Genomic DNA, 14,511 nt, shown 5'->3' on the forward strand with positions numbered 1-14,511 from the left:
CAGGCAGGGCGGAACTGCTGCTGTTAGTAACTTAGTCAGCTACACACACACACACAGTCAACTCTCCCAGTTTAGGCGTCACTGTGCCAGTTTAAATCCTTCGTTTTTCTACGTTCATCGCGGACCCCCAACTCGTCTTGTTTGTGGGTGTTTTTTGGAGGTGTTTGAACTTCCCTCGCATTTTCCCCCCCGACGTGTTTTCCCGAAGGGAGGCGGCGGTGGAGGGCTTGGGGATCGGCAGCCATCTTTGGACCTGCCTGGGAGTGGGATCTGACTACTCTCTGGCACCCTAGCTACTTCAAGGGTGGGGATTTTAACCTACAGTAAGTCACCGATGCGGGCGTTATAATCGACTGACAGCGACAAGAACCTCGAGGATTTGGCGGAAGAAAGTGTCCCGGTGGGGATGAAACGGGAGGAAGACTCGAATAATCCCGATTTGGTGCGAATTACGCGACATTGTCCACAGCGCTGGGACCTGGCCTGTCAGAAGAAGGCTGAGTTAACTGAGAAGCTAACTGGCTAAGCTAACTTAGCAAACATCACACAGGTCAGCTCGCCAATGTGCCTTATTTTTTCTAACTCACACTCAGCCGTCATTTAATTTAACACTATCCGTGTAGTTGGTGAGCTGCTCACCAAGTGTTCAGCCTTTAAACACGACGTAAACACCGCTTTTGTGGGATTTCATCATATGACACGTAACTTGGCCAGCGTTAAGTTTGGTTGTGAGGCTAACATCAACGTTGGCTGTTTTAATTTTTTTTTTTTTTTTTTGGGAGCTCCCTGAAACGTTTCGAGTTGAGTATTTTTAGGTCGTTACATTTCATTTTAGCTTGGCTTTCTCGTGTGACACCTGACACAGTTGTTGGAAAGTGACAACTTTCAGCAAATCCTACTTTGTACGCTCTCTGATCCCCTCTCACAGGTAAACTCAGGGTAGAAAGCAGCAGGTAGGGCTTTTGGAGTTTCCTGAGTGGCCATGCCATGGTGAGAGATTATTTTAGAGCAGTAACAACATCGTATTCGTAAGTGTCAACCTCGTCCTTATATACAAACTCAAGCCAACTTCTCGTCCACCCCAGTTAAATTCCTTTAATACAAGGCCTGCACATAAACATACACAGCCTGAAAGATTACAGTATAGTTTCTGTCGTTTGACCTGGCTGGTAAAGATAAAGGAAACAGTAGGCTTTGTGTTTATTTTGCTATGGATTGGTGTGCCAAAAGGGAAAAAAAAAAAAAAGGAAACGACTTAGCTGACCTACTGATAAGTTAAAATGGTGTGCTGATTACTTAAAGGGGATTTAAAGGTTTTATTTTACTGTCTTGGATTGCGGTGTGCGTATGAAGGCATGTCATTGTTGTTTTGTCAAAGAAGACGGAGATAACCACTGGTTAAAATGCTCACCAGGGCCCATTCCTAACCTCCCCACGGCTGTGCGAACAGGAAATGCTGAGAAATGCAGTGCAGTGAGGGCATACATTGGGAATTCCAGCCCTGAAGCTTTGTTGTCCTGTCCTGCTGCATTCTTATACATATGTGTCTTTCAGTGTGTGTGTGTGTGTGTGTGTCGCGGAACGCAAGGGCGTTTTTTTTTTTTTTTCTTTTTCTGTTTTTTGAAGGTATCAGTTATCATCACTCACTTTTGTGCTCACGTGTCCACAGTCTGAAAATGCCATCATGAGATATGACAACAAGGCTCATTCATGAGCAACAATGTAGTAAAGAACAATGGCAATAGAGGGGCACAGTCCCACATGGTAATGAGGCTTTATTTCAGGGCCGTGGCTGCGTCTGTGTAGAATAGTGAGTTGTTCAGTGTTGTTGTCAGACAAAAGATGTCTGCTTGAACTGGGGGCTGTTTCTCCCAGGCTGGGAAAAGAAGTCTTGTGACTCTAGCGTCAGCCATGCATCTGTTTGCAACTGATCATCTGAGCCGCATGGACTCAGTAAACTTTCCTCTGTGATCTTTTACAGTCTGGTGTTACAGCGGTAAAGCTGTGTAAAAAAATATTTAATAGTTAAAAGCCTGAGAGCGGCGTTGCGGCTTAATCCTATATTCTTTCCATTTGTGTAATTTCAAAAGTTGAATTCATTTTTAAAAAAAACGAATGTTATCTAGTAATACAGCTGCTTTTGCTTTTATATGCTTTTAAGATTAAGTTAATCCACACAACGTACAGCTTTTTTAATGAGCTTTTTTGAAATAAGTGACCTTTGACTGTTCCCAGTGAGATGCGCTATGTTTTAATAATATGTCTTCATTGTATTTTGATGGTCCTTTGAACCGTGAAAATCAGCGCATGTCTCTCGAGTATTGACAGGTGTAGCAAGCAGTGCTATCGCTGGAATGCTTTGTTCCACATCAGGCATCATTCACACACTGAAGTGTCTCATTGTTGTTACCTCAGCGTCTTTGTCCAAACTGGAGACAACTGTCAGCTGCAATCCTCCTCACATCCGTCTGTCTCTACATACCCGTCTCTAAAGGTGTGAGGCGAGGTCTGTCAGGACATAGCCCACTGGTTTCAATACTATAGTCGCTGTTTCTATGGAAACAGGAGACTTATCCCCTGCTACCTCAGGATGGTCATACCGCACTTTTGCCCGTGGCGTCACGGTGCAGCTCGTCTCGCTCGAGTCATCGGGCTCAAATATAACACTGTTACATCAATAACATAACATTAATAATATTCAAGCATAACAACACCAGTGTAACATATTAGCGATGCAAGTAATGCAAACAAATAAACCATTCTTGGAGCACAGTGCACTTCACCAATTAATTTCTTATGACAAATAACGAATCCCTGTAATTAATGGGGATGCATTAATATATTAAGTCATGTGTCTATGTTAGTGGTAATTAAAGTGTACTCATTCTTGTTTCTCTTGTCTTTTTTTTTATTATTATTATTTTTGTTATAGCTCTGAACACACATGAAACCACTGTCCCGCAGATGAGCCATCAGTGGGGGCTTTCACGTCGCTGTCGCAGACCCAGATAGTTCCTGGCGGCAGCGGCATTGCCCGCAGCTCCCCATTATGCCCAACAGCAGTCGGGCGGGGAACCTAAAGGACCCCGAAATAGCTGAGCTCTTCTTCAAGGAGGACCCGGAAAAGCTCTTCACAGATCTGCGGGAGATTGGACATGGCAGCTTTGGTGCTGTATATTTTGTGAGTATATACAACTAAGGCCATGTTTAATCTGACATCAGAATTGATTCTGAGTGAGAGGACCCAGTGTCGGCAAATCATAATGCATACAGGTCCAACAAGAAAGTAATGATTTGTTATGCTGTACCTGATTTAGTTACTCAGACACATATATTCCCAGTGTGTAATGTAGGAGACTGTGGATAGTATTCATTTTCTCTCAGAAATAACAAAGATCCTGTCTGTCCTATAGAGACTTGGGCAAGGCCGGTAAGTCAAAGCCAGTTTAGTTATAGAGCACCTTTCAAAACAAGGCCACACAAAGCGCTTTGCATAAGAGACAACAGCCATAATAACGACATCTAAGAGAGAGGGGGTGTACGCACAGGAAGAAACTTTGCGATGACAAGAGACTGTGGAATTTTAAAGAATTTAAGTGAGATGTTGCAGCGACAGGTGGAAAAAAAAAAGCTGAATGCCAAGTTGAACTAATGTCAACTTTGATCGGTGACAGCGAAAAGAGCTAAGTCTGTCAACCCACCAGCAATGCTATATTTGTGTGTTATTCTTGTTCAACTCTGAAACTTTAGGGGTGGAAAATATATAGGGGGGTTACCTAGGCAACCAGAGCCTTGAACGTCTCCTATCGACCAACTGTCGGCTGCAGAGAGATGGACAAGAAACAAATCGATATGTAAAGACTGAGGTTAATACAAGGCAAAAAAAAAACTTCAAATATGGTTCATTAATAGTGCAGTGTATCTATGTTTATACCTTTAAGGCTTATGAGAAATATGTTTGATCACTGAGGTGGTGTGACAGACATCCAGTAAATTATTTATCATTCAATCTTTAGTGTGATATTTTATGATTCAGAGTGTGTATTTTCTCTCAATAGCTTGAAATGTGATATTTCAGCAACTGTAATCGACAGAATAGATTGTATAGCAACTATAATATGGATACTATGCCTAAACATTTTTGCCTTTCTCATTCCAGTCATTCTGAGTTTGAGTTTTAATGTGAAACATGTACTTGAGTCTTCAGTACAGATTTTTCTTATTGTATGTTTGTTGATTTGTTATTGCACAAAGACATTTAATATTTATAGACTGATTATCCCAATTATCAAATCAAAATATTGGCCTGAAAGCATATACTTCAGCTGTCACCAGTGTAGCTTTTGACCACAAACGGGATCTTAAATCATTGCTAAATTTATGAAGTAAACATAATAATCGCAACATTGTGTCACGGTTCTCACTCAGGCACGGGATGTGCGGACGAATGAGGTGGTGGCCATCAAGAAGATGTCTTACAGTGGGAAACAGTCCACTGAGGTATGATAGCTTTTACTTGTCTTTTTGAAATGTTGTCAGACATATCACTCGTAAAGATTTTTTTCTATAGTAAGTTGTTTTTTTACTGTTCTCTCAGAAATGGCAAGACATAATCAAGGAGGTGAAATTCCTGCAGAGGATACAGCACCCAAACAGCATCGAGTACAAAGGATGTTACCTGCGAGAGCACACTGCCTGGGTGAGAGCCTGCATTAGAGCGCAAGGAATCATTTATTTCATGTATTCATGAAACACGGTGACATTCATGCAAAATACAAAAAATAAATAAATAATATTTATTTCACTGCAGCTGGTCATGGAGTATTGTTTGGGCTCAGCTTCAGATTTGTTAGAAGGTGAGTTAAAAACCGTAGACCTGTTGCACATGACTGAGAATAGAGGAGGCAGTCTCCTTTTCCAAGTTCCTTCTTTTCATACATCACTGATGATGCATTCCCTCCAGTTCACAAGAAACCGCTGCAAGAAGTTGAAATTGCTGCAATTACCCATGGTGCTCTTCAAGGGTTGGCTTACCTTCACTCCCACAAGATGATTCACCGGTGAGTGTTTTTCAAGCGTTCAGGAGAATGCTGCGTGCGTTATGCCCTCCAGCTAGCTGTGTTCTATGTGGCGCTGCAATCATTTCCGTTTTCTTTCTTGTGTTTGACAGAGATATCAAGGCAGGAAACATCTTGCTGACGGAGCCAGGGCAAGTAAAGCTGGCAGATTTTGGCTCTGCTTCCATTGCCTGCCCTGCGAATTCCTTTGTTGGGACTCCATATTGGTACGCTGCAAGAAAACACGTGTGACAAAGTTCCTTAGAATTCTGTTGACGATTTGTTTTTATGAAACCGTTTATTGTGCTGCGTGTCTTTACAGGATGGCCCCAGAAGTAATTTTAGCTATGGATGAGGGTCAGTATGATGGAAAGGTGGACATTTGGTCTATGGGAATAACCTGCATTGAATTAGGTATGTCACAATGTTTATGGATGGTCTTTGTTGCATCTATTCATCTCTTTTTATATTTTTATGGATTTCTCATAGCCACTTATCATTTTCCTCACTTGGTTTAATGAAATAACCCTATAATCCTGCTTTTTTTCCCCTTTTCTCCTTAATTTACCTACTTCCTGGTTTGTAGCTGAGAGGAAGCCTCCACTGTTCAACATGAATGCAATGAGTGCCTTATACCATATAGCACAGAACGAGAGCCCGACACTGCAGTCTAGTGAATGGTGAGTTTGAATTCAATTATAAGAGCTAATGTATTGTTACTCAAAACTCGGGATTTTGTCAGTCAAATAATCAAATTTCATCTTTCACCGTTAGGACGGATTATTTCCGAAACTTTGTCGACTCTTGCCTTCAGAAATTTCCCCAGGACAGGCCAAACTGTGAGGAGCTTTTAAAGGTAGGGACTTTAAAATGTCCACGCTTTTATGTTTAATCCTTGCAGCTGCATCACGATTCGAGATATTTAACACCGCGGGACTTTTCTCTGTTCTTCCCGCAGCATGCATTTCTCCAGCGCGAGCGACCGGAGTCGGTTCTCATAGACCTGATAAATCGGACTAAGGATGCAGTGCGGGAGCTAGACAATCTGCAGTGTCGTAAAATGAAGAAGCTCTTGTTTCAGGAAGCCCACAATGGCCCCACAACTGAGGCACAAGATGAAGAGGAGGTCTGTCATGTGACTGTTTCCACCTCTCCTAGCGTGCTTTTCTTTTATGTAACATCGTGTTGCCCCATGTTGTGAGACAGCATTGCGGTAACCTTGTTAATGTCTGCTGTGTGTTATTTTTAGGAGCCAGAACACAGTGTGGGTAGGACGGGTACTGTGAACAGCGTGGGGAGCAACCAGTCAATCCCCAGTATGTCAATCAGTGCCAGCTCCCAGAGCAGCTCTGTCAATAGTCTAACAGATGCAGGCGATGACAAGAGCGAGGCGGACATAGAGGGAGACCGCACGGTGATGTCCAACAGCTCCGTCATCCACCTCAAACCAGTAAGAAGTTATTTTAGCCTGCAGTGTAAAATGTGTCCCAAATAAAAGCAGAATAGCTTCCGATTGCGTTGTAATATCGTGCTCTGCCATTAACCTGTTCCTCTGTTTATATCTGTCGTCCTTTAGGAGGAGGAGGCACGTAATGAAGAGTCAGAGCCTAACAGCCGGCCAACTGAGCCACAGTCCCCTCCTGCACACACTCCACGGCCAAAACGAAACCGCGAACACTTTGCTACTATACGCACAGCTTCAGTGGTAACAATGCAGTTTTACACCTAAAAAAGAAATCTGATTAAATAACTGATTGATAAGTTGTTTTCATATATTGTCCTTGTGATCATTAATCGCTTTAAGACTAAAATACTGTACATATTGTTCTCTTTTTATTTTGCCAGCTCACTCGCCAGATTAAGGAGCACGAGCAGGATTCTGAGCTGAGGGAGCAGATATTGGGCTACAAGCGCATGAGGAGGCAGCATCAGAAACAGCTGATGGCCCTGGAAAACAGGCTGAAGGCTGAAATGGACGAGCACAGGCTCCGTCTGGACAAGGAGCTGGAGAACCAGAGGAACAGTTTTGCCCAGGAGATGGAGAAACTTGTAAAGAAGCACCAAGCGTCCATGGAGAAAGATGTATGTTTTTCACTAGGATTTATACTCACCATTATTCTATATTGATTAAACTGATCATAATGTGCGTCTCTCCTGCAGGCGAAAACCTTTAGCAACGATGAAAAGAAGTTCCAGCAGCATATCCAGAGTCAGCAGAAGAAAGAGCTCAACAGCTTCCTAGAATCCCAGAAACGGGAATACAAACTCCGCAAGGAGCAGCTGAAAGAGGTGCGGTGATCTGTTTGAATTCTTGGTTCCATGTGTTATTTACCTCTCGGTTTACTTACAGTTAAGCAAATAGACATCACCCAGCACCTAGTAAAGTCAGTTCTGCTAGTTACGTCCAGTCCTTCTTTACATCAGGAGCTGAATGAAAACCATTCAACACCCAAGAAAGAGAAGCAAGAGTGGCTGTCCAAGCAGAAGGAGAACTTCCAACACTTCCAAGCAGAGGAGGAGGCCAACTTACAGCGTAGACAGAGGCAGTACCTGGAGCTGGAGTGCCGCAGATTCAAGCGGAGGATCTTAATTGCTCGTCACAATATTGAAAAAGACCTAGTGCGGGAGGTCAGTACTCTCTGCTACAACAGTGGAATAAGTACTAAAGAAACCAAAATTGTCTGTGATGAGTGACTCTCATCCCTTTGTTGTGTGCCTCTCTATGTCCACATCATTAGGAGCTGAACAAGCGTCAGACCCAGAAGGACTTGGAACATGCCATGCTTCTGCGGCACCATGAGTCCATGCAAGAGCTGGAGTTCCGCCAGCTCAACACCATCCAAAAGACGAGGAGCGAGCTCATCCGCCTGCAGCACCAGACGGAGCTCACCAACCAGCAGGAGTACAACAAGAGGAGGGAGAGGGAACTTAGACGCAAACATGTGATGGAGGTTCGCCAGCAGCCCAAGAGCCTCAAGGTTGGAATCCATTTCTGAGCGTGTGTTTGCATTGCATATTTAGCGCATACTCTCGTTTTGCATAAATCAAGAAGGGGTGAAGTAAATTAGAGAGTGAAATGATGCATCTAGGGCAGGGTGTGTGTATAAAACCCAGCATGTACATCTTATTTCTGCGTGCCTGGCCTATATCTGAAGTCTCAGACCTAATACAGATGATAATCACACCATGAAACGCCTAATCCATTCAATCACTTCTCTCTAAAACATAGTCCAAAGAGCTACAGATCAAGAAGCAGTTCCAGGACACGTGTAAGATCCAGACCCGACAGTATAAAGCACTAAGGAACCATCTGCTGGAGACCACACCAAAGTCCGAGCACAAAGCTGTCCTTAAACGGCTAAAGCAGGAGCAGCACCGCAAACTTGCCATCTTGGCAGAGCAGTATGACCACTCCATCAATGAAATGCTTTCCACTCAGGCGGTAAGTCTGGTAACGCCACGAATGTAGAACGTTAAAGTTGTAAAGTTAGACTTTGTCAATGTTACATTTTGCCATCGCTAGAGGATGTGTCCAAATTAGTCCGGTCTTCTCTCTCCCTCCTTAGCTACGCCTGGATGAGACTCAGGAGTCTCAGTGCCAAGCCCTGCGAATGCAGCTACAGCAGGAGCTGGAGCTACTCAACGCCTACCAGAGCAAGATCAAGATGCAGACAGAAGCCCAACACGAGCGTGAGAAGAAAGACATGGAGCAAAGGGTGTCGCTGCGAAGAGCCCTGCTGGAACAAAAGGTTCTCTTCAGTAAATTATTCTGATATGCGGCTTAACATTGGTTCAACAATCATTATATGAGTTTTGGAGGTAGTTGGAATGTGAAAGCCAGACACACATTCATTCAGTATAATAATAATACAATAATAATAATGATAAGGGTTTGATTTGTCTAGCTCCAACAGGTGTAACTAAATTCACAGGAAAGAAAGATCAGTCACAGTCCATATATGCCCCTCTATATATTTAATTAGGATAAATAAGTGAAATTGTTGATGAATGTTAAATAATATATTTAAAGCAGACAATAAATAGAGCTGCCCTGTTTATGTGCCCCTGGAAGTCAATAAATCTTTGACCAAGTGGAGTGAATAAGATAATCCCTTAAGGAGATCCCTTAATTTATCCCACAGTGTCTGCTACTAGGTCATGTCCACTTAAGGGCCTTACACAGAAATAAACTAGCAGCCAGAGGCCGTGCAATATTAATGAGATTCATCGAGCTGTAGTGAGGATGGGTGAACTTTGCATGTCGATCAAGGTTCATGGAGATAAATCTGAAAAAGCTTTTTACATAAATTTGCCTTCTGTTCAAAAATGAATTTCCCCATGTTATTGTTTAATCAGGGTTTCCACAGAGTGTACAAAGTCTAACATTTGATAATCCCAATTTAAGGCCTTAAAAAGTCCTAAATGCGAGCATATTGTAGGTCTTAAATTACAATTAAATTATTATTAGTGAAGTCTTCATTTGCAGCATGACCCCCTCTGGCCCCCGTCTATTATGTTCCTCATTAGTGGAGCCCACCTCAGGGATGTTCTGAGTTAATAGTTGAATGATGATACATTTTGTTATTTTGAAAGTAATTATCTGATGTGGACTTCATGTAGGTCTTAAACTTAAACCATAATGGTCTTAAAAAGTCTTAAATTTCACCTGATCAAACCTGCAGAAATCTTGTTAATCTATCTGAAACACACACCGCGTTAGCATTGTCATGTGCTTTACTCACCTCGTCTTCCCCTTCCTCTTTAGATCGAGGAGGAGATGGTGTCCTTGCAGAACGAACGCATGGAGCGAACCCAAAGTCTGCTGGAACGTCAAGCCAGAGAAGTCGAGGCTTTTGACTCCGTGAGTATGCGCCTGGGCTTCAGCAACATGATGCTATCAAACATCTCCCCGGATTCCCTCAGCCATAGCTTTCCTGGGGCGCCAGGAAGTTGGAGCCACCATCAGCAACAGCATTCGCCTGGAAGCTCTCAGGGGCACCACTGGGGCGGCGGAGGTTCGGCCGCAGGGCTGAATCACCAAGGCAGCCATCACCACTATCACTCCAGTCCGGGAGGGGCACCTATGCATGGAGGAGGGGGTCATTCGCTGTGGGGCCACCCATCAGGTGGACCCCTGGGGTCACGAGGTAGTGTAGGTCTACAAAACAGCCCCCAGGCAATGGGGAGGACACCCTCAGGAGAACGCGGCGATCAGGGGATGAGCAGGAGCACCAGTGTCACCTCTCAGATATCTAACGGGTCGCACCTTTCCTACACATAGATCCTGGAGTCAGTTTGAGCGTGGAGATGTAGAGTCCAACAAACACAACACAACAGAGGACTGGCTGAGCCCTGCCGCCATGTCTTTCTCTGTGACACTACCCCACCATTTCTCCCATGTACAGGTGTGGATGTGTGATGAAATAAATGTTGCTCAGGTCAAAAGGGCTGGAGAAGGCACAGCCCGTCCAATGGCAGTTTATTGGCACACATGCAGATCCTTAAATTATGTTACATAGGCAATTTCAGAGTCAACAGGTTACTTCCATTTGTTTTTATTTACAGTCTCTCCTGCAAAGGATTTTTTTTTTTTTTTTTTTTATAAAGTTTGTGCTATTCACAGCCATTGCTCTAATTTTGCACATGAAACACTGTTGGAAAAAAAAGCCTTTGACATGTGTTAAATATGTCTTCAGTAATGTGGAATCAAACAATCACAGAAAACCTATTTTATTAACTCCCCCTTCACTCTCCCCTCGCATATATTCAGTCATGATACTGGCCAGTCCTCTGACACAGCAGCCCTGATGGAAGATGCTTTGCTGTTGTGATACCAGCCTGCTGTAATGGTCATTTATTAGGTCACCCCAACCCCCCAACCCCCCAACCCCCCAGGACCCTGGTCATCAACCAAACCGAGAGCCAAATAAACTAATTTTAACAGTTTCGGGTGTACGCTACAACACTACTACAGTGCCTTTTTAACTTTTGATAATTGAAATTACACTCAGATGTTTATAGTTTTAATGTTTTAAATTCCACCTAGAGTATAAGAGTAGTTCAGTCCGTTTTTCCTTTTTTTTTTTTTTTTTAACGTTCGATTAGGTTCAAATGTCCCGGATATCTTTCTCACGTTTATACATGGACGGTGTAAACAGTAATATGGGTTTAAGTCGCACAAATGTTGGGAAGTACTTGTGTTACTTGTGCATATCAGTCTTTAGGTGGTACTCTAGAAGTAAACCTGGAAACTTAAATATCACAGAGAATGTGACTGTACACGTTCACAGGAGACTCATTGGCCTTTGAAAACAATCCTACTATTGATCTGTTCATTTTTTTATTAGTGCCTTTTAAAACTGCTGCCTTTTTCAAAGCACTTTATACAGCTAAATGTGTATAAAACATATATTCAACTTTTTTTTTTTTTTTTTTTTTGCAAAGCGCCTGGTGGATGAATGTTTCATCGGTACGTATGTAGTTAAGTTTAAGAGTCGAACTTAACCTGTACTGTGATTTAGTTTTTTGATTGTTGTTGTTTTGTTTTTTTTTTATTAGAGCAATTTACCAAGTACAAACAACACCTAGGTTATGGCAACCTACACTACGTAAATTAAAACATTTATCCCCCATTCTTCAGCTTCTACAGTGTTTTGAAAGCATTGATCATCTTGTGAGTTTATGCAGAATTTGAATTGAACAGAGTATGTGTGGATGCTGCAGTTTTTTTTTTCTTTTTATTATTTTATTTTTTTGTTGTTGTTGTTGTTTTACAACAGTTTTCCTAAAACTAAAACGGAACTGAGTTTAATGAGTTCATTGCGTGCTTGCAGGTAATTGACCATGACAGCAGGCTTGGCACTACTAAATAAAAAACACACTGTTGAAAACATTTAAGGCCCAGATAAGCAACACTAAGATCGTAAAAGGTGCTATAAGTTATAATTGCTATGCCATCTCATTAAGGACCCTAAAACGAGGGAGACTGAATTAAGCACATGCTTGCATGAAAACATTGTAGTGTAGAAATGGAAATGTCAAACTAAGTCAACGCACATGCTGTAAAGAAAGAAAAGTACAAAAACAGCCAAATACAAAATTCAATGTGGCAAAAAGCACTTAGGTATTCCTTTACAGCTTTAACCATTTTCTGTCTTCTCTTCGATTTGCAGTTGAGTTGTTTCAAGCTAGAACACACTGAGAATATAAAAAGGCTTAATTTAAAAGGACTTTAAAGATAATTCTCCAGAGAGAATAAAGATATATGCTCCCCAGAATCGCAAAGCTGGAGTAACATACGTGTGTGTGAGTGTTTTATTAAAGAAGAATTTTAAAAAAACTCACGTCTAAGAAAAAAATATTTTCTAAAATTAATATAACTGGGAAAAAGCTTTCTCACTCGGTCAAAATGCCTCGTGTCCCTGTATTTACCGTTACCGTCTCTGGTAAACGCCACTGGCCATCACTAAACATTGCCCCTGCATACTTCATTCTCCCCCTGACTTTACACTTTTAGCCATTTGTCCCCATTCCACTCTTGGTTCGGAGCCACTTGTTCAGATGCTGGCTCTTCCTGAATGTTGTTCTTTAATATATTCCTATCAGAAATGTGGACACAAAAATGCTGGGATCGTTTCCTCTAGTGTATATATCCTGCCTAGAAATTCTACATTATATCAATTTACATATGGTGTCATCCCAAAACTCTTGTTCTTTTTTGTATGTCAACTGATTAGCTCCAGCTACTGTAACACAACAAGTTATATTCTGCATTTTTTTCCCCCCTGATTTGTTTATATTTGGTAAAGAAAATGAGAATGTATTTATCGTTATTGAATTCTTACCAGTCAAATGTCATGGCTAGGAGTTTGAATGTTAGGTCAATCAAACCTCACGTACATGCCAACGTTAAGTTTATACGGAAACATTTTTGTTCGCTTTTACGTCATGGTTGCATGTGAGGGAATGTGGATGTTGTTGTGAGTTATAAAACCTCTCCACCAGCCGGGATTTTGTTTTATTTTTTAATATTTTACTGTTTTATTTTGATGTCAGATTTTCTCCTACTGACTGAAAGCATGTGGGATACTGAATGAGAGTCGGGCAACAGAAAATAGCGATCCTAGCTATGGTCAAACACTGTGCCATACCAGAGTTGCCAAGCCCAGACACCACTGCATTTGTTTTAACCTATCATTGGGCTGACCACATGAAATGTATGAAACATAAAAAGAAAGTTGGTTCTGGACTAGTGGCCAAAGTTTAAAAAGGCTTGAAGAGATGACGGGGTGACAGGCAAGAAAAGATATTGCATTTCTCTGAAGATGTCAGTATTCTTTGGCACATTACCACTACAACTCATAACCTGTATTAAAATGTATAGATGGTGGAACATGTTGTTGAATGTCAGAGAGATTATGAAGATGCTACATAAGAGATGGTAAAGTACTAAAAGTGGATTTAAATTGTGTATAAAGGTTGATAAAAAAGAATAAAAATAGGATCAAATTTACTATGTTTGTATTGTATTTACCAATGTGTTGGCAGAGGGATATTGAACAGAAATCAGCTGTAATAAAGTAATTTTAGTATAACTTGCCTTGTGTGTTTTATTATCTATCATGCTACCCTTGATAGTATGAGTAAATTAAAGCTGTAACACTGAGTATTTAGTATGTAGTTTTTAAATTATTTTTTAACTTTTTTGTTGCTTTTCTTTTTTGTATTTTTACAGTTTATGAAGACTAGTACAAAAACTGCTGTCATGAAAATGATCAGCGTTAACGTAGGACGATGATATATGTGGAAAAAAGTGACAGAACAAGAACAGTGCTTTCATTTTGAGAGCAATATGCAATTTATACTACTGCTTATATAAATTATGCATTAGCCATTAGATAAGGTTAGTCTCAATTTCATTTATTTTTATAGAATAGTTCAAATCATCAGACTACTTATCATATTCAAACAGCTTGAGAGACTTAAGAAATTAGTTATTACTTTTGTGAATAAGTGAAGAAAGGTTGATATTTTTCGTTTATGAATTTTAAAAAATCGCACATACAACTTCAATCTACAAGTCCAAAAGCCTTATTTGTAGAATTTTAATAATAAAATAAATATGCCAAACTACATAAGCCCTAAGTAGTCACGCATTCACACATTATTTCCTCTGTTTGACTGTGATAACGAGTTAATTTCTTCTGTTTTCTCGAGATCTCGAGTTATTTATCTGATTATCTTGGGAAAACGAGCTTTGTTTTTTTTGGCAAACATTAAAGCACAAAAGAACTGGCTCACCTTACAGTAGGCCTATCACATTAGGCTTTTATTATTATTGTTATTACTCACATTAGTGTTCAGGGCATCCATCAGTCAGCATGGCAGGTCATGTATGACAGAACTCTAATAAAATATCGAGGAAACAGGAAAAAAACTCGTTATCACGGGAAAA

The 14,511-nt window shown here is 41.2% G+C and overlaps 1 protein-coding gene across 1 annotated transcript; it reads left to right on the top strand.

Annotated features, from left to right (window-relative positions):
* On the top strand, positions 1 to 13,651 carry taok1a (TAO kinase 1a). Its single transcript, XM_047594337.1, has 20 exons — positions 1 to 550; positions 2,933 to 3,181; positions 4,429 to 4,500; positions 4,598 to 4,699; positions 4,811 to 4,856; positions 4,964 to 5,060; positions 5,171 to 5,284; positions 5,380 to 5,471; positions 5,644 to 5,737; positions 5,832 to 5,913; positions 6,016 to 6,183; positions 6,307 to 6,507; positions 6,634 to 6,762; positions 6,903 to 7,139; positions 7,218 to 7,346; positions 7,482 to 7,685; positions 7,796 to 8,035; positions 8,287 to 8,499; positions 8,624 to 8,806; positions 9,823 to 13,651. Exons 2-20 carry the CDS (start codon positions 3,050 to 3,052, stop codon positions 10,336 to 10,338), a joined length of 3,051 nt encoding a protein of 1,016 aa, XP_047450293.1. The 5' UTR covers positions 1 to 550; positions 2,933 to 3,049; the 3' UTR covers positions 10,339 to 13,651.
* Positions 13,652 to 14,511: the final 860 nt, after the last annotated feature.

The sequence above is a fragment of the Mugil cephalus genome, chromosome 9 (genome assembly GCF_022458985.1).
Source record: "Mugil cephalus isolate CIBA_MC_2020 chromosome 9, CIBA_Mcephalus_1.1, whole genome shotgun sequence".
NCBI lineage: Eukaryota > Metazoa > Chordata > Actinopteri > Mugiliformes > Mugilidae > Mugil > Mugil cephalus.

What these genes read in the sequence shown, in the direction of transcription:
- taok1a (XM_047594337.1), top strand. Translation starts at nt 3,050, where the DNA reads ATGCCCAACAGCAGTCGGGCGGGGAACCTAAAGGACCCCGAAATAGCT. An exon ending in CCGTCATCCACCTCAAACCA is followed by an intron (nt 6,508 to 6,633) that starts GTAAGAAGTTAT and finishes GTCGTCCTTTAG; the next exon opens with GAGGAGGAGGCACGTAATGA. An exon ending in GAGCCCTGCTGGAACAAAAG is followed by an intron (nt 8,807 to 9,822) that starts GTTCTCTTCAGT and finishes CTTCCTCTTTAG; the next exon opens with ATCGAGGAGGAGATGGTGTC.